This window comes from Solenopsis invicta, chromosome 11 (genome assembly GCF_016802725.1).
Source record: "Solenopsis invicta isolate M01_SB chromosome 11, UNIL_Sinv_3.0, whole genome shotgun sequence".
Lineage (NCBI taxonomy): Eukaryota > Metazoa > Arthropoda > Insecta > Hymenoptera > Formicidae > Solenopsis > Solenopsis invicta.
Window position 1 is genome coordinate 7,881,056 of NC_052674.1, and position 27,731 is coordinate 7,908,786.

Below are 27,731 nucleotides of genomic sequence, written 5' to 3' on the forward strand. Positions count from 1 at the left end.
TTTTCCGATTGATTTGAATTCATAAAACGTATCGTGCGCGTTTTTATATCTGTAAAAAGCGCATGATTTTACGCGGAACAAACCGTAACGTTAATTTAAATGGTATTGATGAATGTAGAGAAAATTGATAAAAAACACTGATTGAACGCTGAAACGAACATTTGAAAAATATCTGACAAAACCACACATGATAATAACATATCGTACAAATTTTCCATATGCTCGCGGTTTGACGTGAAAGGTAAATACGACGAAAACTAATATTTGGCGCGCGTTACGGCAATTAGAAAAATTCTCGTACATGTTTCCGCAAGACAACACAACATAAAGCGTTGCTCGATATCGGAAAAATAATAAAACGTCACATCCCGAAATATTCCGACTATTCCTATCTATTTTTTGTTGGGAAAAAATCCAGGAATAATCGCGTGAACAGTCAGAAAAACGTTGGGCCAAACGAAACGTTTATTCTTTATTATACAAAACAATTCTGTATTTTTGCTTTATTTGAAGCTTTATCGATCTTCTTCTTCAACTTTATTAAATAATGTCTACAGCTTATTTTGAAAATTATTGCAACCTAAAAATCTATAGTTCCTTAACCTTTAGAGGGCTGCGAGATAATGATAACGTCTCGAAATCAGTGTCATATTTTGCATTCAATTACATGTAAAATATACATATTGTTTTCTACAATGAAATTTCGCAATTTAGGAAAAAAAAGCCTCTGCAAAGGCTTTAAAGATTAACAATAAGATTAATCAACGAAATTAGAGCAACTCTAAAATAATAAATTTAAGAACATAAAACAGTTGTATGAGAAACAAGTTGTATGAGACAGGCACGAGAGGAAAGAAAATCCCGATTTTGGTTGTGAGAAAGAGCACGAAATAAATCGTGGAAAGTCATAGGTCACGCCATGCAACGAATTGAATGGATTTCTTCGTGGATTCAACGCGAGATTTGCCCTAAGAGGAATTTAGCGTTCTCGACCGAAAGATGCAAATCCGCGGAAAACCGCCGCCGAAGTGAGAATTTCTCTAAACCAGAATCCAAGGTATCTTCTTGGACAAGAAAAATTTCGTGTCGAAGAAACCACGAGAGGTTCGCATCAAAGTATTTGCAAAAATGCAGTCGAATACCGCTCTTTTCTCCTTTAAGATGAAATTTCTGTCAACTCGTGAATAACAAATGAAGCATTTGTAAAAGAAGACGAAGATGTCTTCTTTTTACAAAAAAAAAGAAAACGAAGATGGAATTAATTTCAAGGAAGAATAAAGCAATAGCAGACGCTGTCACCAGAAAATCCAAAATGTTTGAAAGCATGCAGAAAATTATTTCGGCCAAATGTTCGCAACATTGCCAGAAGTGAAACGTTCAAAAAAGAAAAATTCTCACTATATCTTCGCGTATGAACATAAGCGCAAAAGGAAATAAAAAAAGAAACTTGGAAGTCTTCCAGGCGGAAGCTTAGTGCAAGTCGCTCGATTTCTTTCAAGTTAGTAAACTCTTGAAGTTGGAAAAATTTAATAAAATTCTGTATTAACAAATACAAAAATAATTATACATCTCGATCGTCGACGTTTGAAACATTAATGTTACCTCTTGTATCGTTCATACTACTTACTCTACGTTTATCATCTTTTTAAAGTTCTCTGCAGTTTTTTAAGCAAATCGCGTTTTTTCTGGAGTAATGAAATCGTGAAAACTGTGAAAACTGCGTATTCTGAAATGACCGACGAGACGTGCTGAAATTCAAGATCGACCACACGACGATCCGAAAAAGGGAAAGATCACAAAGTCCGAGTGGAACTTCTCTAAAATTGTCGAACGGAGAATTGCCAGCGAGCACTCTTCTGGTCAGAATCCCAATTTGGACGGAAAATTCAACAGAAAGTATTCCACTTTCTGTGTTGAGTATTCTGCTCGGATGCGAAATCGACTCATTATCATCGTCTCCCGGCGCGGCGTCTCGCAATGGAAGAAACCGACAGTCACGGCCGACTGGAGAAACGTGAGTGTCCTTTGGAGTGATTTAAGCTTCGCTCTCGCATTCTCGAGTGCACGAGAGAGCGTACGCATTAAAACGGAATGTCTCGCCTGAACTGATTTGCAAGTTTCGCGTCTCTCATCCGGCCCGCAGCCGGCGCGGAAACCAACCTTCTCCTGTAATCCATTGTCCCCACTTCATAATTCAATGACTTTCGGAACTACGTTTCCTGGACTATTTCCTCGACGGGTCTTTTGAATGTTTTATGTGATTTTAAGATTACCACAGTGGTGGCGGCCGGCGATAGCGCGCGATACGCTTTTACCGTAATTGAATCTAAATTCTGAAACGAACGAACGAAGTCTAATAACGGCATCTTATTTCTGGGTCGCGGGCTATTGTATTGGAGCCAATATTATTCTGTTATAGCAAGTTATAAAAGTACTATCGAAGGGAGTATTAGAAGTAATATAAAATAATTCATAACGCAACACACGGTAATAAAATCCACTGTGATGATACTGTGATAATATCTATTTAAAAATGTAATACAAAAGTACGAAAATTGCGGGTCCTAATTGAATACGATTCAACATATCACATAATATTGATTCTCTTTTCGAGATAACACAATTTGTTAAATATAGAATATTTAACTGAATGAAACGGGACTAAAACAAGCAATACACGAGCGGTTCGCGCGTGCGAAGCAAAGGCGACAACTTGACTTGCAAAAAGGGAAATCAAGCCGTATGATTACCTATTTCAACGAGGCGTGTTCGTATGAATTTCGTTTCAACTGCCAGTGCGAAAGCTCAGATCGATCGTCTGTGGAACCTTTGGCGTTAAAGAAATTAAAATTTAATACGAAAGAGGCGTTATCCATTAGAGATATTCGTAACAAGTAAATATTAATTATTCAATATTTTTGATTATCAATTTTTTGGTAATTTCTGATTATTAATGTTTCAGAATAAAATTATTATTGCTGCCCGTATCGCAATTTTCCATACAGTATCAAGTAAAAATTTATTTTTTAAACACCGTAATATTTACAAGGCATATTAATTTGCAAAAAAATTGTGTAATTGAAATTTATTCAAACAAATTATTCTAGTAATTAATACGAAAAATTATTTGATATTCAAATAAAATCTGAGATAAATAAAAAATTTTTTTAATGTTAAGAAAGATTCTTTCTATTCTTGTAAATCAATTGTTAGTATCGTATCTCGGTGTAAATTAATCGCTGGTGATTAATGGGGAATAATTTTACTTAGATCGCTTAGATGTCTTCGTGGGCTTTCTCGAAACAGATTTAAATGTATCAGAGCCGAATGAAAGGGGCCATTTGGTTTCGGAACGAGTGGAGAAGCTAAACGTATCCAAACGCTGATGGCGTGTTTAGATACGTACTTTTGAAACGGTTTTCACCCAAGAAAAGCACAATGTTTCGAGATTTATACGGCGTAAATAGCGAAAGATCCTGTGTAAACGCCGGTGTTTCGTATATACGCGAGTTCTCGTACGTGACAAGTGCCTTAAGTAATGGTAAACAGAGACGGAGGAGTATTGTACGCAAGGTTCGGCTTCAAGGCACGTTTTCGCCATCAATAGCGATGCTACTCATAAATGTCTTTTCAAATCTTTCGCGCGAAAGAGCAGGAAGCTAATCCGCTTGAGTTAACCGATGTAATGAGGATTATATGATAATTTACGTGTCAATGTTTAATTTTTGATTGATTAGTTTCATGAATACTTTGCTAAATGACTTAGGACTGACATTTTATTTTTAATATTTTACTTCGACTAGAATTAAAGAAAAAGAGAGAGAAATATTATGTAAAATATTATATAAATTTAACGAGCAAAATGTTAAAACATCAATAAAATATAAGTGAGATTTATTATCGACGAAGAGATCGGTGATAATTTACACGATTATTTTTAGCAATTGTAATGATTAAAACTTATTATGTTCATATTTATAATAAAATACACGCATTAAAATTTTAATTTGTTCAGCATTATTTAATATTAACATAAATAACAAAAGAGAAAATATTTTGCTTTTCACTGCATTATTTGATAACTTAAACGGTAATATAAATCATTTTAATAAATACTATTATCGTGGATTACAGAAATAATTGACTTTTGGATCACGCGCTGTATTATTTAGCAATGAAAGTTGCATATCGCGAACTTCTGCCATAAGATCGATGTAAGCATAACTGCTAGAATGATAAGTCCGCCAATATTTCAGTACGATGGCGTTTTCGAGGGAAAGTGTCTGTCTGCTAGTACGCCCGTTCTTTTTGATATACGCCCCCCATTTCGCAGTTTGACGGGAAAGAAGCTGCAGAGTGCCTCGAATGCGACTGACAATAATTTGTCAAGTCGGCCACTCACGACTTCTTACATCGTTCCTTCGGACAAAGAGAACTTCGTTGGAAGAGCAGAGATTTCCCGTCTGAGTTTCTTGCCTGTCGCGTTTCCGCACGTCGTGCGACACTCGAGATTTCATAATTGCGCGAGTGCATTAGAGGAGCGTTTCCGTCTCGCAAAATTGCACGCCGCTTGGAGAATATCGCGAAGAATTCGCATAAAATATATCGAGAGGTTCCGTGACGTTTCTGAGCGCGGAGTGCATTTGGCAACGAGCAACATGCATTTGGAGATCAAATCGTAACGTACTTTTTATAAATTTATTAGACGCGCATTATTATTTTCGTAAACATGAAATAATCCGTGTGCACATGAATAGTCATATCAGTTTAAATACCAACAATATTTATCATTACTAATAAAAAAATGATAATTAGTTTTGTTAATACATCACGTAAATATACGTTAATACATCACGTACAATTTCCAATGCTGTTCAAAATGTCGAATGTATCGATGCCAAATTGTTTATATCTGATACTCTTATGCGCAAAATTTGCCATATTTTTTTACACGTTGTCCTGTTTTTATCAATAAACATATTTATAATATATATAATTATTCAGTCAAATTTGACATATAATGAATTTATTCAAAATGCAATATTTAGTGACTATCAATCGCATCAAATATTTTCAATTATTAAATAATTATAATTGGCATATATACATATTCTATTTTCCTATTAAAGAAAATGATTTTGCAAGTATAGCCAAATTTTTTGGCTGCAAAAAATTAATTAGAGTAAATAAATGATTAGCAAATATTGTGATATCGCATATGCTTGGTACTTAATCAATCTAATTAAGAGCATGTGTATCTGAATTGTTTGAAAAAAAAGAAAATTTTTCTATGGGTGTTTATTCAAGTTAAGACCTATTATAAAATTTGTTATAAAATGTGATCGTATAATTAGCAATTAATTTAAATTTAAATTTTCTAAAGGGTACTGCTAAAATGTTGCTGTTATAAATTCTATGTGGCAAACAATATTTTAGCAGATAAAAAATAGCGATAAATTTTTGTAATAACACCTGGAAAATCTACCTACTTCAACAAAACATTTGAGTACACGAGCTGTTTTTCTATTCTAAATAGCTAGAAAATACAATATAATGTAATGTTCGCAATGTATTATGGCATGCTTATAACAGAACTTTGTATAACCAGATACTCAAGAAGCAAACGAGATTTGAGTTTAATTAACGCAGAATTTAAATGAGGCCCGTAAGCAAAAGACGTCACTGCAAGGACTTAAGTCTTATCCTTTTCTGCATGCATTCATGTTTTCTAAAGGATGACCGGTGACCCGGATGAACCGCTGAAACCGCACAGAAGATCAAAGAGATTCGAGAGAAAATCTCGTCTCGATGATTTTAGAAAAGTTGAAAATTAATTTCTTTTTGCAAAGAGAAATAAGTTTCTCTTTATTATTATTATAATGCTTTCTAATAAAAACATTTTAACAAAACATGTTAACAAAATACAACAAGATTATTTAAATTCAGGGAAAAATTTAAAGAAGCTTTCTAATTTATAAATCATTTTTATTACAAATTTTTGGTAGAAAGATAACGACAATGTAAAGATGAAGTAATTAAACATCCGTAAATACGGATCTATATAATAAATACGCATAAATAGATATTAAGTATCGACATTAATTGAGTTGCTGCGTTTTATCGCGTAATTGGAAAATAGAGACCGAAACAGAATCTTTGTTGTAAGATTTAGCTTTTTTTTCTTTCCATACGCTCAATTTAAATGGATATTCGATAAATTTTTAACCTTACTATTTTACATGTTCCCATTTATTCGTTGTATTCTTTAGTTATAAATACGAAGCACCGTTTCGTTCCCATTATAGTACTTTTATCATCGCGTTTTATGTCGTATACTTACAATGCTTTATTTCAACTATCAGATAGTCATTTTATTTCTTTGTACGCGGAGCCGATTTTTAACGTAAAACCGAAATGGATGTAGCTGATATAAAACACGTTATCGAGATGCAGACATTTTGCATTGTGCGATAAATAATTTTTCGATAATTGATGCCGTAAATGTCACGTTTATAGCTCATCAATATTCATTTATCATCAATTGTCAAGCAATGTTATACGTCGCGCAATAAAGTTAACGTTATTATTTGAAAAATTTATTAATAACTTTATTTTTTCAATAATATTGCTTTTTAAACATTTTTTGAAAGACGTTATTAAGTCTGAAGACTTTAGCAAAATATAAACGCATTATCTACGATATTTAAACAAGAATATATTTCAATGACATAAATCTATATTATCTCTCCAAACACGATCATTCGTTATTAGCAATCAGGAATTATTATCCCGCGCAATTAGTCAATTTCAATAAAATTCCATTAACGATTTATGAGTGAATATTTATTGAAACAAGTATTTCGAGCAATTTCTCTGTTTAATTTTCCGTGTAGGATATCTCATAGATTATGCTACTCATGCTAAATTCATCATAAGTATATTAATTTAATAGGGCAGTAATTCCATTGTCGTAACATCGATTCTTGTCTTCAAAGTATAAAAATAAAATACAATCATGAAAAGGAAATAAACTCTATAATCTTGCAAAACAAGAAAACAAAAAGTAAAAAAATAGTTAACTTATTTTTGAAAGGCATAAACTTTAATTTAATTTTTAATTTAATTTTGTTTTTAATTTATTAACTTCTTTACTAAGTTAAAACTTAATCTCTCTCTATCTAAAAGAATTATAAAAAAATACATTGCCACCTAAAAAAACAATATATTTCTTTGTTATTTCGGATAAATTTAATTTACAAATAAAATTTACGTTCGTTTGATAACCCGTAATTATTTTGAAAAATCAAACTTTTCTAATCAAATATTTCTAATTTGATATGAATAAAATGCTTTTCAAAATTGACTTTTAATTTAATTTAATCTTAACGTAACTAATTAGTTTTTGTTCATGCAGCATTTAATGTGACTAAAATAATTTTGTGAGCCTTTAACTTAATCTAGACAAAAACAGTATATTAACTTCCCCTAATTTTATCACATTGTATAATAAAATAACACGAAGGGACAATCGCATAATGCGTACAACTCGTTCAACACGTGCTGCGTCTTGCAAATTACCGTAATGAACAAATGTTCATCGCGGGACATATAGATCTTTCGCTAGTTCGAACGTGATGACGCACGATGTTTTCGTTTTCACTGGCACGCGCCCAGTCACGCTAGTCGTTACCCGCGTACCGCGCGTACGACGTGAACATTGTTTACGTCGCAGGTCAGCGCTCCGCAGGTCAGCGCTCCGTTATTCGCGCTGCGAAGCTCGAGCGAGCAGGCAGCAGGCACGAACCGCTCCGCGTGTGTCGTCTTATTACGCCTCAAAATGCGATCGCGATTATTCTCTTGTAGTTGACGACTTATCGTCTCGCGCGGTAGGTTAGTTAACCTCTGAACAATGGCTATTTATCATGGCAGCCACTTCGAGCGTTCATGTTTTTCGAGAAGTAATTGCTTGAATCGCTGAATAGCAGCCGAATGAGATTCGATCTTTAAGTACGACTAATCACATTTGAGCACTAATTACGTGAGCTTACCTGGTGAGCGATAATACCGAATGTTTCCTTGTGCGATGTACGCATAATAATTCCTTTAGAAGCACTTTGATATAAACGTATCTAAGCCTTGTTGATTCTACGCCGTTTTTGCTCCGATTGCGAGTGAGAGAGAGGTACGCAGGTTACTGGATCTGCCTCGAGTATCGAAAGCCGTGTGACGTATCGAGCGTCTGTATCGATAGCCAACTTCAGGCGTAACAACGAAGCATTCGACGTTTGGTGTATGCATGCAGTACGTCTTCCTGCATTTCGTGACGGTTACGGATTACAGGCGAGTGTTTTAATTCATCGATTAATCAATCGCGAATGCAACCTTGCTCCGTAAAAGCAGCAGCATTTGCTTTGTCTCACACGCGTTTCTCCGCGACGTACGACGCCCGTTAGTGTTTACATCGAAGATTGTTTTTTCCGGCCGTTCGTCGACATTCTTGGACGGAGCAGGTAGTAAGGTTAGTCACTCCGTATGTCTTTTATTTCTCGAAATATCAGCGCGCAATGAGAGACGTATCCATAAGAGACTTAATCATTCACGAATTTTCACTCCAATCTCGTTAGATAATTACCGCGGTAAACGAACTATAATCTCAAAGCAAGCATTTATCGAAGTCTATTACCTTAAACGGTTCGTTGATAGTAAGCAAGATGACAAAGGTGTGTGTGTGTGTGTGTGTGTGTTTTAGTGTATGAAAATTATAAACAATCAATTTTAATATTCGTAATTCAACATTCGTGTTTTAATATTTTAATATTCGGGAAGAGCGCAGGTGAATAAATCAGAATTTTTATTACAGACTTGTCAAAAGTTTCTGTCGTTAAAAATTTGCCCGTACCCAACATTAATTTGCGAGACGCAGCAAACGTCGAGCGAATTACTGCTTCGTGCGAGCGTAATTTTTATAGCATTATCTCGTCGTAATATGATAAAACACTAAAACAGCTTACGCCGTAACTGTCGTAAAAAGTCCCGCGATCGTTATATCGTGATAATTAATATCACATGTAATTATAATTAATTATTATTAATGTTTTCAGGTACGCGCGCGAGTGAGTGTGTTTGTGTGTGTACATGTGCGTGTAACAAAGGAATCTGAGAGGAGGAGCAGGCCTGGGAGGCGTCAGGCAACGGCGGAGCAACCGTAAAGTGAGTAATTTATTTATTACATTATTTATTACTTGAGAAATTAATTGTTCATAATTATTTTACGTTCACGCAAATATTTCTTAAATATATTAATTATTTTGAAAGGAGATTGCTACAATTCGAATATATTTGTATTTTACAGTACCTCGGCGTGATATTCAACTCCGCTGCTGCGCCTCATACCGGTGAGTGACAGAATATATTTTATTTTAATGTTACGTAATGGATCTGTGAAAACTGTATAAAATATAAATAACGCAAAATAATACTTGGTATGCGTATGTGAAGCATACGCAATGTTATGTATGAACGTGTATTAAATTTTATTAATATTTAAATATATAAAACATCTCACAGATCCATTACTTAAGAATGGATGGATTATAAAATATTAGAATTATTTATGTATATATAATCCCAGAATGTGCGCGGATCTGCAATCATAGTACCGGAAGAAACACAAATTTATAAATAATTTAACAAATGAAATATGATTCAATATTATTTTTGCAAAAGAAATTGTTTCTGAATGTGATAAAATTAATAGTATTCTTTAACATTTGAAATCTGCCTAAGGCTTATCTCTTAGTCTAAGATTATAAATTAATGCGAAAAAATAATCCCTAGACATTTTTTAATACGTATGAGTCAAACATAAATAAAAGCAGGAAATATTTTAGGTTATTTTAATTAATTTATTTAATACAGAAAAAATGTATTAATTGAATTATTTTATTTTTTTCTTATAATGTGCTAACTTTATTTTTTTAATATTTTATAGCCCATCCAACTGTATTTATGAAAAATGAATTACTTTATTTAAATTTATATGCAACAGTTAAACTTTTATTATTCTTAACCAAGTAGTTACACCAGCTGATTGCTAGTGTGCGCAGTATGGATATAAAAAATGGAAAAAATAAAATGGTAAAGATTAATATTGTCTACAGCTGTAAAAATCGATAAGAAATTATAGATTGGTGCGTGCGTATATAAGTAAACGCGACTACGAATCGCGTAAACTCCACCTGACATAAGACAACTTTTACCGCTTATAACTTGGAAACTATTGCAATCTCGATATTACTAGGATTTTTGAATCTAATTTTCGGAATAGCGCGGCTTTCCTCACATTTCTCATATTTATACCGAGATTTGCTCGATAAATCATTTGAAAAGTTGTTCATACAACAACACAAAATCCCCGATTTTGTCGATTAATTAATATTATTGTATGATATAAGATACGCTGGTTATACATGTTCTTATACATCACATCTATTGTTACGTATCCCAATTCTACTTTAACGATTTATCTTTGGAAGATATATTGTCTCGGTTAAAAAGAAACAACGAAAGAAAAAGAAGCTCTAAGGAAATTCATACGAGTCTGGATTACTTCATCAACCGATCGGCTTTGCGGAAAAAATATAGTAGATGGTAAAAAGGTAGACTAAACTGTCAGACATGAATAGAGAAAATGAATAAGGCATAGTAAAGGCGGTCATTCAAACGCAAATTACTCCATTTCCATTTTGCAAATAAAGCGCAGCGAACCTTACCGGAAATAAGAATGAGCTTTCGCGCGAATGTGCATGTTCCCCCTTGTTTTATCTAACCGCGCTCATAAAATTGACTTTCTATCGGATTTCCCGTTTCTGAGTTACCATTCTTTTTTACATCTTTTAAAAATTTAATGTATAAAAAGGAATTAAATACAAAGTATAATATTAAAAAATCTAAAGCGTGTTAATAGACGAAAATTTGCAATAAGCAATTTCAATTAAACTTATATTTAGAAAAATAAATATTAGGCAAGCAGATACCTCTCGAGATTCTATAAATTTAAAATAAATTATTCTTTAAAGCTTTTATATAAAAATAGATAGCTTAAAAAGGAGCTTGATAAAAATTTATCTTCTTCAAGCTTTAATTTCGTATTCTTAAAGTAAAAGAAAATAATTTTATTATTATTGTTCTTTCTATTTCTTTTCTTTCATTAAATTTTATCGTATATGTGATTCTTATAATTTCACAAAATTTTTCCAATTGCAGATAGAAATTATGTTATAGGACGACTTACTAATATTCTTTGTCTATTAAATTAATTCTTTTATTGAATATTTGTCAAACATTTAATATTATTGCGTAATGCGGCCCTGGATGAACGCAACCATTCGGACGCAACCATTCCTAATTGGCACTTTTTTCCGCGGTAATTGGAAACGGTCGAGCAGCTTCTTCGTGAAGAGATCTCGAATTGGAAAGATATGGAACGGGGAATAGAAAGAAAACCGTCGGAAACGAAATGGAAAGCATCTCTATAGTTAGAATCAAAATTAAAAAATTGAATCTTATGAGATATATGTATGGTATAAATTATTAGCATATATTAGTTCCTAATAGTTGATCACTTCTGACAGATAAAACTGCGTATGATATCGTTTGTCACAAAAACTCTTGCGCAACGCCGATTATCAACTATTTTATTTTTACTGATTAAATATTCATGAATCCTGAATATAGGACTTACGGTGTTATTGATTTTATTAGTGAATACTAAATTTTTATCTTAAAATTGTGTAATTACATAAATAAAACTTTGCATTACATATATTCTTATACATGACACAATTTGTTTATAATACACATACACATTTAAATAAACGAAGCAAACATCACAAAAATCAATAACAATATTATAAACAGATATTATAGAAACTTTCAATACTTGTGATGTGAAAATACGACATAAATTTTTCGTATGAAATAACGTGTGAAATGTAAGGGAAAAATACAATGGGAAAGGAAGAAAATAAAAATAAAAATATTCTTGCAGAATTATATTCACAGCCGATATATACCGTTTTTTTTTGTTTTTATAAAACTCTTATTTTTTCCTAGTCTTAAAAAAACGATAAAATTTTAATTAGCGAGAAAACCAAAATTTTTTCTATACTTCTCTCTTTGGATTCATGTATATTTTTAATAATTATGGAAAACCAACATTATTAATTGCATAGATGTTATTTTTTACAATCAAAGCAAAATAAGTTTTTTAAATTATTATAGCATTATCTTATCAAAAGTTACTATATTTGAGTAAACGATATCATATTTATTTTAAAAAGAAACAGGCAAAATATTATGTCAAAATCTCTTTTTTACATATTTAATTAATTATATTTTTCAACAATTTTTTCGTGGCTAAAAGTTTCTAGAAATTTTGTTTTTGGTTAATATCATTGCGAACATTTTTTTGCAAGAAAGCAGCGAATGAGAAAGCAAAAGAAATAGAAGAATCATAGTCTGCGGTATTTTCACGAGAAATAAAAATTCACGATATTTTCAGAGTTAACTGACCATATACCGCGTTACATCTGCAAAATGATTACGAATACGAAGGCATCTACGACTTGCCAGAGATACTTTTACACGTGCTTGGATACTATCTTCACTCGTAAAGCGCGACGTAAAGAAAAAAAAATTCGGTCCGCGACGTATCAACATCGGCAGGACTACTTCGTTCAACTTTGCATATGTGCGTGTGTATGAACGCGTGCGCAATGGAAGCCGTTTCCATTTAACGACCAGTCGTTTCAGAAAAGGTCGTAGAATGATGTAACGAGGCTTTCTTTGTATTTATACCGAATTTCGCTGAAGTTTAATGAGCTCGACGAGTCGTGAAAAGTTTCGTACATCGTAAAATGCTCAATTTTAAAGACTAAGTTACACACGTGATGATACGCGAACTTCATTTCTGAAACGCTATTAATTCAGTGAAAAATGCTGTTTAGCACTTAGCAAATTAAGGCAACTAGAAAACTAAGCTTGATCGAGTGTATTAATTAGAAAGAAAGTTATTTGACGCGTTATTTGGCGATTTTATTTACTAATAAGGGAGGCTAATTTAAATAATCTATAGTAAAAACTTTTTAAAATTAAATCAAATACTAAATGTTTAAAAATGAATAACTGACTTATACAATTTTTTCATACAAATGATATTTCTATTTAAACATTGCCAAATAATATTTTTAAATAGGATCTTCGGATCTATAAAGATCCATTAAAGATTATTTGTCTTCTATAAAACTATTGTTTCAAAATTTTCAATTTTAATATAAATATTAAAAATGAGAGAAATGTTTACTAATAATCGTCGTTGTTGCTAGTTTGAAACGAAATATGTTTCATCAACGAGTAACGTTTTTAACTAACAGTAAGCTTGTAATCCGAGATATTTTTATATAGTTAAATAAATCTCTTGATGGTGCAATATCGCGTGCACATGTAGGAGATCAAATAAAACATGCATCACATTCGATGCCATGTTTGATGATTTCAGAAATATTCGCGTTCATAAAATTCCCACGAAACACGTTAATAGAGATCCGCGGCAAATGATTTATTCATATGAGACGTCGGTGCGTTTCGAGCACATCAAATGTTTAGCTTTCAATAAAAATTCAATTTTCAATCTTTGCGAAGGTAACATAATACCACATGGCTGCATCCGTCGGTCGCTATTCTTAAAGTCTGCAAACCTTGCAGCGAATTACGATAGTGTTCGCAACGTAAATGTTTGAACTCAGGGTGGAGTACACACGATGCGTGTGCACTCGTGAGATGTGAGACGTTGTTCTAATGGCTCTGAAATTGTATAGAAAGTTATGGTGCCTCGCGGAGATCTCTTGAAAGTTTCACGAGATAAAGCTCGTGTCGCCGAAAGCTCCGTCATCGGTAACTCCATAAATGTCTGTAATTATTTCACAGCACCATAATAAATAAAGTAAACTAACAGAGGGGAGAAACAAAGTACAATTCATGTTAATATTTAATTTAATTTATTCACAGAAATTAAATCAAATAATAATCCGATTTACGGATGCGTTAAATTAAAGCTCATTATTGAAATCACATTTATTTTTTATTCAATGTTAAAATATAAATAAACTGAGACATAAGGAATGTAAAAAAATTGGTTAGAAATTAATTTTTTAGTTTATTCTATGGGATATTTATAAAATGACTTGACAAGAAGCTGAAGTAGTTATAGTAATTACTTATTTACTACAAATGCCGAGCTGCTCTTTAATTAATGACGTAAAGTTAAAACGATTAATATTGCACGATCAAGAAGGTGACGAAAGTTACATTCAAAATTGCTTGTAAAAGATTGTGTAATTTTGTTTGGAAGCTTTGTGATGAGATGATCCTCACGGGTAACTTCGTGGCTCCAAACTACCTAAAATTCGAAGCGCCTCCCAAGACTGTGTAAGTTCCTGTAATCCACGTCATTCCATGTAATGTAGCGTCATATTATGCGCGAAATATGTTACCACACGGGACGAAGCTATCACTATCGCGAAACACTTCAAAGGACTGCTTGTCGGTATTGCTTGATTACAATTTAAAGCGTTATCACGCTAGAGTACGAAACAGCCACACACACATCACAATAATCTCATTAAAATTTCTTTTGAAATATCTTCTAAAATCGTTCTATTTTGACATTTAATTTGAAATATTTTAAATTTCTACAATTTTGTACTTTGCACATTTTTTTCTAGCATTTTTCAATATCGTAAAATTAACAAATAGTTCGTTAAAGTTTATTAATTGCAATATGGTAATATAAGAAAGAAAGAAATGCTACATATGTCGTTGCGTATTTTAATCCGGTAATTATAGTACATTTTCAACATTTTTACCGTAAGAAAATACAAGAATATTATGAAATTCTGGTTGTATCGCTTCCGCGCGATACATCTCGGTACAGTACAACGCACGTACATCGAATTTACTAAAAATACGGTATCTTAGCGGCAGTAAAAGCTATATTGCGCTACATTGTAAAGGTAATTGAGACGAAAAAAATTGCAAAAACGTGCGCCGTATTTTGATTTTATCTCTATATCAAACTAGTCGAACAATTAAACGTTAGTACGAAAAAAAGGATCTCTACGTACGTGATAACATCTCGCACAAGCGATAAAATTTGGCACACTTATCAACATTTGACATGCAATAGACAATGTACAAGTATTAGGTAAAATGGAACGTAGGAGGAATGAAGAACGAAATACTCGTTAATAATCTGAAAAAGAATAGAGGCCGGTTCGAAAAAACGCGCGTTATATCCGGCTTGATGCAAATATAAATCAGCGTACCGATCGTAAATCCATTGCTCCTGTTTTTCTATTTACCTGTTTTTCCTTTTATATATCACATTGCGTATCACGTTCTATTATAGCGGATGTAACTCGCTGCAATAATTTTTCGTTAATGCACACCGATGTGTTGACATGGATCGCTATGAGAAAATATACGCTATTGTTTAACGCCAGCATTGTTACGTTTTCCTAACTCAACTTCTAATGTAGCTGAATTTTAGCTGAATTACACATTTCAATTGGACTATTCCAATTTTTGAAAAACGGAGAAGAAGTACAAGAGCTTTTTTTTTAATTTTATTTCACACACACAATCGAGTAGCATTTAACAGTATTCTGCTATCAAATAGTATATTTTCGAGATGTGATTCTAAAATAATCATTACAAATTATTATAAATCACTGTTGTATATTTTTTATACATATTAATTTTTCATTTTGATATTTGAACTGTATTAATGATAATGGAAAGTCCTTTGATTATGAAATAGAATCCACTGGGTGGGGCAAAACTAAAATAACTTCCTGTATCGATAATTTTTTACATATAAATTGTTTCTTTGCGTTGCAAACCGAAACATGTAATACGGAACACCGCAAAAATCACGTCGGAGATTGCGAGGGTGAGCACGTCCGTCCGATCGTTTCGAGAAAATCAGCAAACTTTTCCTAAATCCTATCGAAGCAATTATCCAAAGTTCCGGTATCCGATTCGGCCCGTTCGACCCCCGGATATTTCGTAGGTTAAACTTTTCCGCATAAATCGAGCCTGGCGACCTGCTTCCACTTTTATTGACCGTATTGCAAATTGGCAGTATACAGAAAAAAGTATACGTATGCAAAAGTTTCATTTAAATCGCCGAGCGAGCGCGCGTTCAAATAAACCCATCGCAACCACCATCAATGCAAAGGTTTGCGCGTCGTTCGATTTCCAAGTCGCCGCTGGAAATTGTTAGTTATCTGAATAGCATGCAATTTCAATATTATATTATGAGAGTAATGAGTTCTCTTTTGGTTTGGTTTGCCTTTCATTCGCCTGCCTGCATTATTATTATTATATTACTAAATTATATGAAATACTACAAACTTTGTTATTAATTTCAATAATAAAAATATTTATTATTTATTAGACTGTTTAGTATATTAAAAAGTTACTTTTCCCATTGCAATTTTGAGCTAAGAATAGAACAAATATTTTTAATAATTTTGTTTTCTAAAACAAAAATTAAAATATCAAATTTATTGATTTAAAAAGAATCACATTAGACTATTGTATAATTTAAATGAATCTTCTTTTTCCTACATCAGTTACAACTCTCTCACTTTTACAACTCGTCACTTTTTTCCGTTAAAATACAAAATCAGAGATCTTCAAAAATGCGAGTAGTAACAATCTAACCGACCGACAGACAATGCGGAACGAATACAGCGAAGTTCAACGACGAAAGCGCGGAGTGCAAAATCATCGAGGTATCGCGGCTACGCGATATTCGCGCACAATACAGCAGGCGCTGCATCGGGCGGACAATGGTCCTTTTTTCGTTCAAATGGGAACAAGGGTGAAGGGAGAGCAACGTGGCGTGCGGCGTTAAAGGGAGGACGGACGGCGCGCGTATACGCGGTACGTGGTAACGTAAATCATATCTCGAAATAGATTCGAACGATCGATCGTGGATTGCACGATGTCGGCATGCCATAAACGTTCGAGCACAAATCCGATTCGCTCTGAAATCTTATCTAAAGCCGAGTGCTACATGGTAAGCCCAGCTCATTTCTTATCACGATTACTTTCGGATTAATCTCGGGATTAATACTTTTTGCACTGTTAACGGGGCGACAAATAGCAACTTTTATAATCTGTACAAATGCAATAATAATCTGCGGCAATAATAATCTTCTTAAAATAAATAAATAATCTAAAATTTCTTATATGTCAAAAATTTTTCCCCTTTTTTATGTATATACTCGTACGCTGAGAAAGAAAGTTGTTGAAAAACTGAAATATTTAGCTTGATACGTTTAAGTAAACATTGGATTGATTCAACAATTATTTCGTTGAATAAAAGAAAATTTATTCATGTCAACCATTAACATTTTTTAATTTTTAAAATAAATCAGATCAACTCAATATTTAGTTGAGCATATCGGACTAAATATTTTAATTTCTCGACAAATTTTTCGGAAAATTTTTTATATTAATTTTTATTAAAGAATCGGGAATTATATGCAAATACGTTTATTAATTTAATTATTTTCTACATCATCGTATTCCAAAAAATTTTTTATCGTACATTTCCGCAGATATAAATCAAATAAAATCGAACGCAGTGATTTTATTTCATTTTATTTTATTGTTATTACACATGCAAGGTGACCAACAACGATGGCGATTTTCCAGATGATACGACCTTCGTTTAAACAAAATGCTTTATCGACGGGCGAGAACGGCCCGATGAAATCGTGATCAGTACGCGCAATGCACCAGCAATCATTGCGCTCGCGATTCGTTTGCTAAACGAATTTGGAAAGAGGACAGACGCGAGTATTGTCCGATGTTGCTCGCGTTAAATACGTCGGTTTAATTACCTATTGAACGTTGTAAACGAAGTTTGGTCGTACAGATGTTGACAATGGATTCGTTTACTCGAGCGCGCACATAAATCAGCGATATACCGGATTATACCCATTATGATTATGAAATTTTATCACTTTTACATTATTATGGAGCTTATTATCGGAAGATGTAGCTCGATGATGAACACCATTGCGTGTTGATAGAATGAAAATTCCCATTTTCATTAAGTATCACTAGTTTCAATTAAAATTGGATTTTCAATTTCCTGCCGGAATATCAATTAGGTACCAATTTTCCAACGACAACGTCCTACTCCCGTTCCTCTAACGGAAAACCCTGATTTCGATTCCGCTTTAATTACATCTGCCCAACACTGATTGCCTATTATGTGATGCTAGACGAGTCTAACAAGCTTCGAGGCTCTCTTCGCGAAGAAAACTTTTTAGCTGCAACATTCTCTATCTTCAATCACTACATTCAGCATCACTCGTGCACATTTTACGATATCTTATACAATTTAATAGGTTACAGTACGTGTCACGTAAACTAATTCGGCTATTATAATTTGATTCAACACAACTTCTTAGAAAATTAAATTAAGATTTAATGACAAAAATACAAGAATACTCTTTGCAATTTAAGCTTATTCTAAAACAATGTCGTTAATGTTTACTGGTATTATATAATTAAGACTTATAAATTAATTTCTTTCTTAATCTTAAATACCAATAAAATTTTTAATGGAAATCTACCGGTATAAAATAAATTATGCGTTCTAAACTTGATAAGGAAACGTTTCACTTTTAATCGTTAATGTAGAAGCAAGTCAGGTATCTTATAAGAGATTTCCATAATTCGGTGAATGAATAAAATATTGCCCGCGAGGGATCTTCCGAGGATTTTTCACTGCGAAGATATTCATCCTAAAATCTCTGCGCGCGATATTCTCATTTAATTCGATCTTTTAACCATCCTCTCCGTCAGATCCGGATGGGATTAGTGACGAAATTCTGCTTATATCGCAGCTGTTTTCTCGGTTCTCAATCCGCTTCCTCAATCTCGCGGAACATCTTTCGTTGGTGCTCGAATTCCAAGGCTTCTCAATTGCATTGCATTTAGGTTTATCGAGCGGACAGAATGTCTGCGTATTCGCCGTTTCTGTTTCACGGTCGCTCGAGCTACAAAAATTTTACGTAGAAACTGCAAAAACCATCCGTAAGACATGGTGTTCTGACCTATATAATAAACCGTCTTGAAGATGAACTTTGCAACTCGTAGATAGAATGCGAACACGTTTGAGAATCGATCGCGTCTCAATTTGAACACAAGCGATTTTCTCATCCTACATATTCTTTTGACGATAATATTTATATATTTTTTCTTCGTTACGTGCCAGAAAATTAAAATTAATAAAGTTAAAATTAATAATAATGACATAAAATAAACAATATTCTTTTTTAATGAGAAATGACGTATAACAATTTTACAAAATATTAAAAAAATTTAAATTTTAGTCGCAATTTGTAATTTACTGTTTTTATATAATTTAATTAATTGTCATTATTTTTAAGTAATTTTAAATTATTTGAGTAATTTTTTTTTCTTTATTTTTTCTGATGAAATATTTCTAAAATATCTTTTAAATTTCAATTTACACAGATAGAGTTATTATGATCGTTAACTCTTTTATAAAGAAAAACTTGATAAATAATTGTATCATCTACATTGTAAAAGTAAAGATTATCAAAATTATATGTAATCCTAGAGACTTACTTTCATCGCGTCTTAGTCACAGATATAAACCGCAAAGAGAAAGAGAGAGAGGAAGAGAGGGGGAAGGGTGAAGAGAATGTTGTAGTCCTTATCTGTGAGGGGCAACACGTACGTGTAATTAACTTCGCGTCGGTTCCAAGGATTTAATCCCGTGGAAAACTGTGCGCACTGAGGAAACGTTAAGACTCTGCATCTTTCGCAATTCCGTGAAATCGTTCCCGGACAAATTGAAGATTTTCGAAGAACAGGCGAAGTGAAGATGTAGATTTAATTTTTCCGCCGTTGCCCTGTCACAGTGAACAGTAATTTTTTTCTAGCCGGGAAATGAGATTAGAAATCGTGAAGCACAATTGAGATTTTCAGCGAAGATGCACTCTGTCTACTAGCTTCAGATTATCTTGCGCAAAGTATAAGAAAATAAAATTAAAGGTAATTAGATGTACGACTATCGGGAGACTGATAATACTACCTTATTCCATTTATATAATTAAAAGAAATCAAATATAAAAATGAGACAGCCAATACTAATAATTATTTTAACGAGATTCTTTATTTTACGATTGTTGTTACAATAAAGCCATAGTCGATCATGTGTCTTTATCAATGTGCTTTAATAATAATAATAATTATTTATTTCAATTTTATCATATTTTATTAGTATGGCAGATTATTTTGACAAAGAAAGTAATCACAATAAGAATAATAAACTTAATGCAGTAACAGTGTATTTATCTAAACATTTTCTCTTACATTTTTATTAAAAAACATTAATATTGAAATATTAAATAATTTTCTAAGTTTAATTGATAATTTATTTTCTGTAATATGTCACATTGTATTTCGTAGTATAGAATGTTAAAAAATATATAATGAAAAATAAATTATTTCGATAACATTCAATTACAGTATTGAATTCGTTTGAAACAGTAAAGCAAAATTGTCTCACGAATAATTAGCCTTTCAACATGAGCTTTATTTCAACTCCCGTGTCAGTAACTGCAAAGCGCGAGTGAATCATGAAGCGACACTTACGGCTCGTTGACAAGTTGTTGAATTGAGGCTAAAAAGTAATTACGATTCGTACGTGGATTTCGCGAATTTAATATCCACCGATTTGTCCAACGCCGGTTTAAATGCGACGAGTTATTTTCGGATGGTATGCGTTTACCAAGCCGCATAATTGCTCGCGTACTCATCACTCTTCTCTGCGATTAACCGTTTAATTTATCGCGACGACGAGTGAAACGTTTGAGCACGGCTATCCCGATGATAGTTACGTAAAACGGATGGACATGTTAGAGCCCCCGAGCAAAGGTAATTTATCGAGCACTTAGTCCCTACAGTGACGTCATTTCTCGGAGCGTGAAAGATAATCTATCATTGTGCAGCCAGACAATCGTGGATCAGGATTTGCTTTCACGATTAAAACAGTTCATTAAGGTTGAAGTAAGACGAATTGCCAGTCTATAGCGTGATCAATATATTCGTTTCAAACGATACGATTTGACAATTACTTGAATCACTGAATATTCTACAATTATTTTGATAACTTTTTTTGTGAGAATAAATATGAAACAACATGAACAAGGTATGAAAGAAATCTCTGTATATCAGAAAATATAAACTTTAATACGAGACTCTTTTTTAATATTTCAAGCATAACGTTTACGATATTGCTTGAATAACTAGATTGCAAAAATTTCTCGTTATGGATACTCACTTATATTTTTATCCCTGTATTGCGGCCGCGCATCGCCGATGAAACACACGAAAAGCACCCACACTGCGAACCAGCACGTTCCCATTTTGACCTGAAATAAGAAGCGATATTCTGAACTTAATTAAGGATTCAATGGTGCGGCGAACAGCACTTACAGTTTATTTACGACTGCAATACTATCGCAGCTTTACAGGATTTCTTAAGTAAGGCCATCATGATGCAACGCAACATGACGTAAATATTATAACGAAATAAATTTAATTAGGGTAAACGATCCAATTACTGACAATGTCTCAAATACTGGAAATTTAAATTTAAATGTATATAAATACTTTTTTAAACATAAATTATATTAAATTATATAAATTATGTGAATCATAAAAAGAATATTTTCTTAATAACAATCTTAAAATATATTTATCATGAATTGAAAAGAAAACTCATTATCGTGTACTCGAAAAAAGAATTTATATTATTTTGAAGAATATTATAAAACTTTATTGAAGAAAAGACAAAATAATAAGCAAATTAAATTTCTGGTTTAACTTAATATCTCGCACTGCACGATACACTACTGTGTTTCTCGATTCTTGATTGAAATATTAAATTATTAAGATTTAAAATATATTTTGAATAAATTTAATGATATAATAAACTTATGCTAGATTTGAGTATATGTGAACTTATGATATAGTTATGTGAAATAAATAATATTTACTTAATTTAAATAATTTTCAGTATGTATTTTTCTGTATATACACAGAAGTTTATTTTAAGTAAATGATTAATGTGCTTTAAGATTATTATCAAGAAAATATTCTTGGTAAAAATAATTGTTATTTAAAAAACAAGAAAAAAAATTTTTAATTTAGTAATTATTTTTCTTGACATTAAAATAATATTTTTCTGCGTGCGGGTTATTTACCCTACATATGAAATCGACATTTATGATTTATTTTAATATGTACTAATTATAATTGAGTTTTTAAAAGTTTATGAAAACCTGCTGATTTAGTTACAACTTTGAAATATCTACTTTAAATTTCGCTTAAGGTAGCATAAAACAGTTAAAACAGGATCGATATATATATATATATATATATATATGTATGTATGTATGTATGTATGTACATATATAAAGCAAGTTTGTTCACAATAAATTCTGGTCGCTTTTGCTTGCTCGGAAGAAGCGTCGTCGTTTCCTTACGAAAACTTATCGTTTCCCCGTTGCATTTCTTCCGATCCATTATTGTACTTGTTGTGGCGAAGTTGCCGCCCACAAAAGGATAAGCGTTTTAATTTATAAAAGTTTTAAATTTATGTTGTCCAAATGTTTTGCAATTTAAAGTCTTCGAAATATACGAGATGTCTTTGACATCCACAATATCGCTCAATTGTGCCACTACTTTCAGTACAAATCTTAGTAGTGGTATATCTTTTACAACTTTTCTAAAAGATTGCGATTGAACAACTTTATTTTGTCATCAAAGTAAATGTATTTTCTCGCGTTCTATAGTTCAAGGAGAAGATCGATTGTTGCATTCACACATTTCTATAACTATGCGGATCATCGGCCCACCTCGTAATCGTTGAAGGGATAATGTGCCTCAACCGTCGAGACCGGAGACGATCCTTTGTGGCAATCGTGCGGATAATCGAAAACCGAGAGAAAGAGACACGGAGTATGGGATTCGCGGTGCAGCACGGCTGAATATTTCCGGGTTTCCGCCAGGCGTGCACGGAAATGTTATAAAATATTTCTTTGAGGATTTCGACTGTGTGGAGATATATATTTCATTCGACAAGCATTTCCGCGCGGCACGTACTCGGTTCTCTATGTCAGTTTCCGCGAATATTATTCGCGAACCGAGCGAGGAAAAGTTCCTTTCGCGTAAGACGACAACGACGACGACGACGACGATTGCTTTATCCATGAAATTAACGGGATTTCGTTGTCACGATGATATCAACGCGTTTCTGTATGCGCATTTTATCGTTTCCGTAAAATATGCGCCGAACATCCTTGTTTTGTTTCGTGACGTAATACCGGAACGTCAGCTCGAGAACGTCAATCGTTTTCAAACGGTTGAAATCGCTTAGTAAATTGCTGAGAGGAAAATACAAAGAAAAATTTAGCTGAAATTAATAATCCAAATTAAATAATTAAATTTATTGAAAAACGTTTTTCACATTTTAACTCGCGAATTTTATTAAAATATTTGTCAAAACATTTCATATTGAAACAAAACACATACGTCGTTTTGTATTATTTTTTTTTACACACGTTTCAAAATAAAAAAATATAATATTTTTTTTATACACTCCGATATCCATATAACAACTTACAATTAAATAAATACTTTATTCCTAAATTAAATTAATCAAAAAATGTAATACGTTTATTTTCTACTTAAATTTCATTATATCTGCAATCTGTGTACTTTGTATTACCGAATAAACTCGGATTAGCGCAGTTTCTCGCGAATACAAGAAGATCAAAGACACATATTATTATCGACGTTTTTGGAAAACGTTGCAGCCGTTCTCGCGTTTCATCCACTCACATACATTTCGTAAAGGAGCGGAAGTGTACCCGAAGGATAGACATCCCCCTTCCCGAGGTGGCGGGTATATATATCCCTTCCAAAGGCTTATCTGTCGGAGGAGCTGCCCTTTCCGGGAAAATCCCCAGACGAGCAGCGTAAAAGTTCCTATTCTCCCTCGAAAGGAAAACATCGTCTAGTACTCAGAGTGCAGGTCCTTCTCTCGACCCCAGGATCATCTCGACCAAGAGTACACAAATACACGTAGACCTCGCGCACGCACGTACACACGTTCACACGCGCCCGACGACGAAATGATACTCGCGCGCGAAGTGGCAACCCCCTTGCCTTCGAGGATCTTCGAACCTTCATCGATCACTATATACCTGCCGGGGTCAACTTTTCCACGTATCTCGTTTCATGGTTAGCCGGTTCGAAAATATTCTCTATCCCTTTTCATCGCGACGGAGAAGGGCGACTTTAGTGCCGGCCGCCGGGACGCGAAATTTAGAACCCGTTCTACGGAGGTAAATAAAACGTATTCTCGTCGGATCATTGAGTTTCTGAATCCCTGGGTTCGCTGATCCTAGGATTACCTCTCTCACCGTCCGTCAATAAGATACATACGTGCGAATTATTTTAGTCAATTTTTTAAGAATAAAATAAAGGTATTCTGATCATTCGAATGCTTTCAATACTAAATAGGGTGCGATTTTTTGTTTTGTTTCCTTAATAAAAGGATTTTTATCAAAATGAACATTACCACTGTCATTGAAAACTACACACGTCTTATAAGTTTAATATATTTTATAAGCAAGAAATTCTGTTGTTATTTTTATATCCAATTTTATTACTATACATATATTATCCTACTAACTTATACTTTTGTTAGCAAAACATTAAAAAAAAAAAAAAAACTAACAGAGGCCAACTAATAAATGGGCAGCAAATAAAAAAATAATTTCAATTGATTCTGCTCACTTTGTTCCGCTAACTTATAAGACGTCGTTTTCCATTACTCCGACTAAGCAGGAAGTGGTATATTCGGTATATTGCGAGACGATGGTGCTCCTTGCAGTAATGGTTCTTGCTACAATACAATAGATATCGTATATTACAGATATTCCTCGAGATGGAAAACGGCGAGAGGATCTTAAAGCAATAAATTAAGAAAAGTTATTTAAAAAAAATTTATAGAAAATGTTACACACATCTAGAGAAAAATTATATTTAAATTGATGAAATCGTTTCTTTAATTTGATTCTTTAAGTTGAAGTGAAAATACCTTTGAGGAAAATAAACTAATTGTTTAATAAAAAAAAATGTACTGAAAGAAATGTAAGAAATAAAATTTGTTCTGGTTTTTAAAAATATATTTCTTTCATTTAAAAAAATATTTGCGTTGCACAACGAAACTATTTCTTTAATTCTAATAAAAGAAACAACCAAAAAATTTTTTTGAGTCAAAGAAATCTTTTTCTAACTGTATAGCAATGCACGAATTTCTTTGAATAAAACAAATATTTTTTGCACTCAAAGAAACCTTTCTCTGAGTGTAGAAGAAATGATTTTTTAAATATTTATGATTTTGAGCACAGTTTTAATTTTTATCTTGTGTTTGTGTGTTACAGTATCACCGCAGTTTGTACCGTGGCTGATTGTGAATAACTCCGCTCGTTGCGCATCGGGTCGGTGAGTCATAAATCAATTTTTTTTATTATATTTTAATATCCTGCGCAGGACAACTGAAAGAAAGAGTCTGATAGTTGATACAAACTCTTTTCTTCAGTAGCCAAATAATTTTCCGAAGGGGAAAACGAGTACCCAATCGCGTGCGATCGGTCCTCGGGAGTGCCGTGTAAAGTACACTGAAAATAAAGTCTGGTAATAAGCACCAAATGTATAGTGTAATAGTATCAATTAACTATTTCAATGTAACCAAAAGTAATTTTATTTCTTTAAATATTTAGTAAAGTTATACCAGATTTGGTAATACTTACTAAACATTTAGGAAAATAAAATTATTATTATTTTTTGATGTAAAGACAAAATATTTAATTGATATTATTTCACTATACATTTGGTAGTTATTATCAGATTTTTTTTTAGTGTATTATCGTGCGATCGTAACCGTATTTTCGCGAGTGAGTTAGTGCAATCCTGTTGATGATCGAAGAGGAAGAGGATGAGGCCTGCGAGGCAACTTTCAGGTGAGTTTAAATATACAACATATACACACTGAAAAAGAAGTCAGGTAACAACTACCAAATGTATAGTGAAATAGCATTACTTAAATATTTTGTTAATATAACCAAAAATAATTTTATTTTTTCAAGTGTTTTTTTAAGTATTATCTGGTATAAGTTTACTAAATATTTAGAATAGAAAAATTATTTTTGGTTACAATGACAAAATATTTTAATGATAATATTTCACATTTGGTAGTCATTGCCAGTCTTTTTTTTCAGTGCAAGGTTTATAACAATATCTATCCTATCTAACCGATGGATATCGTATGTTACAGATATTCTTCGAATTGGAAGAAGCCGAGAAGAGAACATCAGCCATCGTCGCCGACTTATAATAAAATAAACAAACCGCAGCCTGTTTGTCGCGTCGCGCGTTTATTCCGGGAGTGCCGTTAAAAACTTATTGTGACTAAATAGACTTTTTCCATTTAGTTAGTCCACGTTAGTCCACGCGCGCAAATTTAGTGTATTATTCGCGAGTGCAACGAAAGGAAGAGGACAACCTAAAGAACACTGAGAGGAGGAGGAGGTCTGGGAGAGGCATCGGGCCCCAGCGGAGCAACCTTGGGGTAAATATAATTCCCTATTTATATAAATTTAATAATTTTTCTCCCTTTAATTCAATCTTAAAGCAGTAGATTAAAAAAAGTCACTTAAAGAAAATTTATAGAAAATGTTGTACACATCTAGAGAAAAATTATATTTAAATTGATGAAATCGTCTCTTTAATTTGATTTTTTTAAGTTGAAATAAAAATATCTTTGAGAAAAAAAAATTTATTTGATTTTAAGAAATAATCTTATCAATCATTCTTAAAGTAAATCAATTATTTGTTCAAATGATTGGCTTAATTTTAATAATTATTTAATTAAAAAAAAATACTGGCAAAAATGTAAGACTTAATTTAATTATTCTGATTTTAAAAACGTATTGCTTTTATTAAATAAAGATTTGCGTTGCACGATCAAACTATTTTTTTAATTCTAATAAAAGGAACAATCATAAAATTTCTTCAAATCAAAGAACTTTTTAACAATATAGCAATACACAAATTTCTTTGAGTCAAACAAATTTTTGTAATTCAAAGAGACTTGTTTCTGGGTGTATAAAAATTAACTTTTTACATGTCGATTATTTTGAGCATAGTTTTAATTTTTGAATCTTATGTTTGTGTGTTACAGTATCATCGTAGCTTCGTGGCTGAATAACTCCGCTCGTTGCGCATCGGTCGGTGAGTCAGTAATAAATTTTCTCATTATATTTGCATGCTTTTCAAATGTCCTGCGCAGGATTAAGGCATAATATTATCGCGCGATCTTGATATCATGATTACATCAGCAAACATATTTTTTGATATTTGTTAACGTGTCTACAGCGCGCAACGCGCGCATTCCCTGAGTAAATTAATTATCTTTAGTATCTTATGGGTAGTAACAAATTCAAAACTTACATATTTTGATAGTACGATGTTCGGGGATTATTTTA

General features: G+C 32.7%; 1 protein-coding gene and 1 long non-coding RNA gene across 6 annotated transcripts in view; one reads left to right on the forward strand and one right to left on the reverse strand.

Annotated features, from left to right (window-relative positions):
* LOC105205510 (CD209 antigen-like protein 2) overlaps nt 1–27,731 on the reverse strand; it is a 99,369-nt gene that overhangs the window by 45,672 nt on the left and 25,966 nt on the right. For all 5 annotated transcript variants that reach the window (XM_039454910.1, XM_039454906.1, XM_039454908.1 and 2 more), the window contains exon 3: nt 21,455–21,545. In XM_039454910.1, coding sequence (XP_039310844.1) covers nt 21,455–21,539 — 85 coding nt within the window. In that variant the 5' untranslated portion in view covers nt 21,540–21,545. The remainder of the gene's footprint in view (nt 1–21,454; nt 21,546–27,731) is intronic.
* Nucleotides 7,753–25,972, forward strand: LOC105205504. Its single transcript, XR_851287.3, has 4 exons — nt 7,753–8,518; nt 9,102–9,210; nt 9,353–9,395; nt 25,629–25,972. It is a non-coding gene; the product is annotated as an uncharacterized LOC105205504 (long non-coding RNA).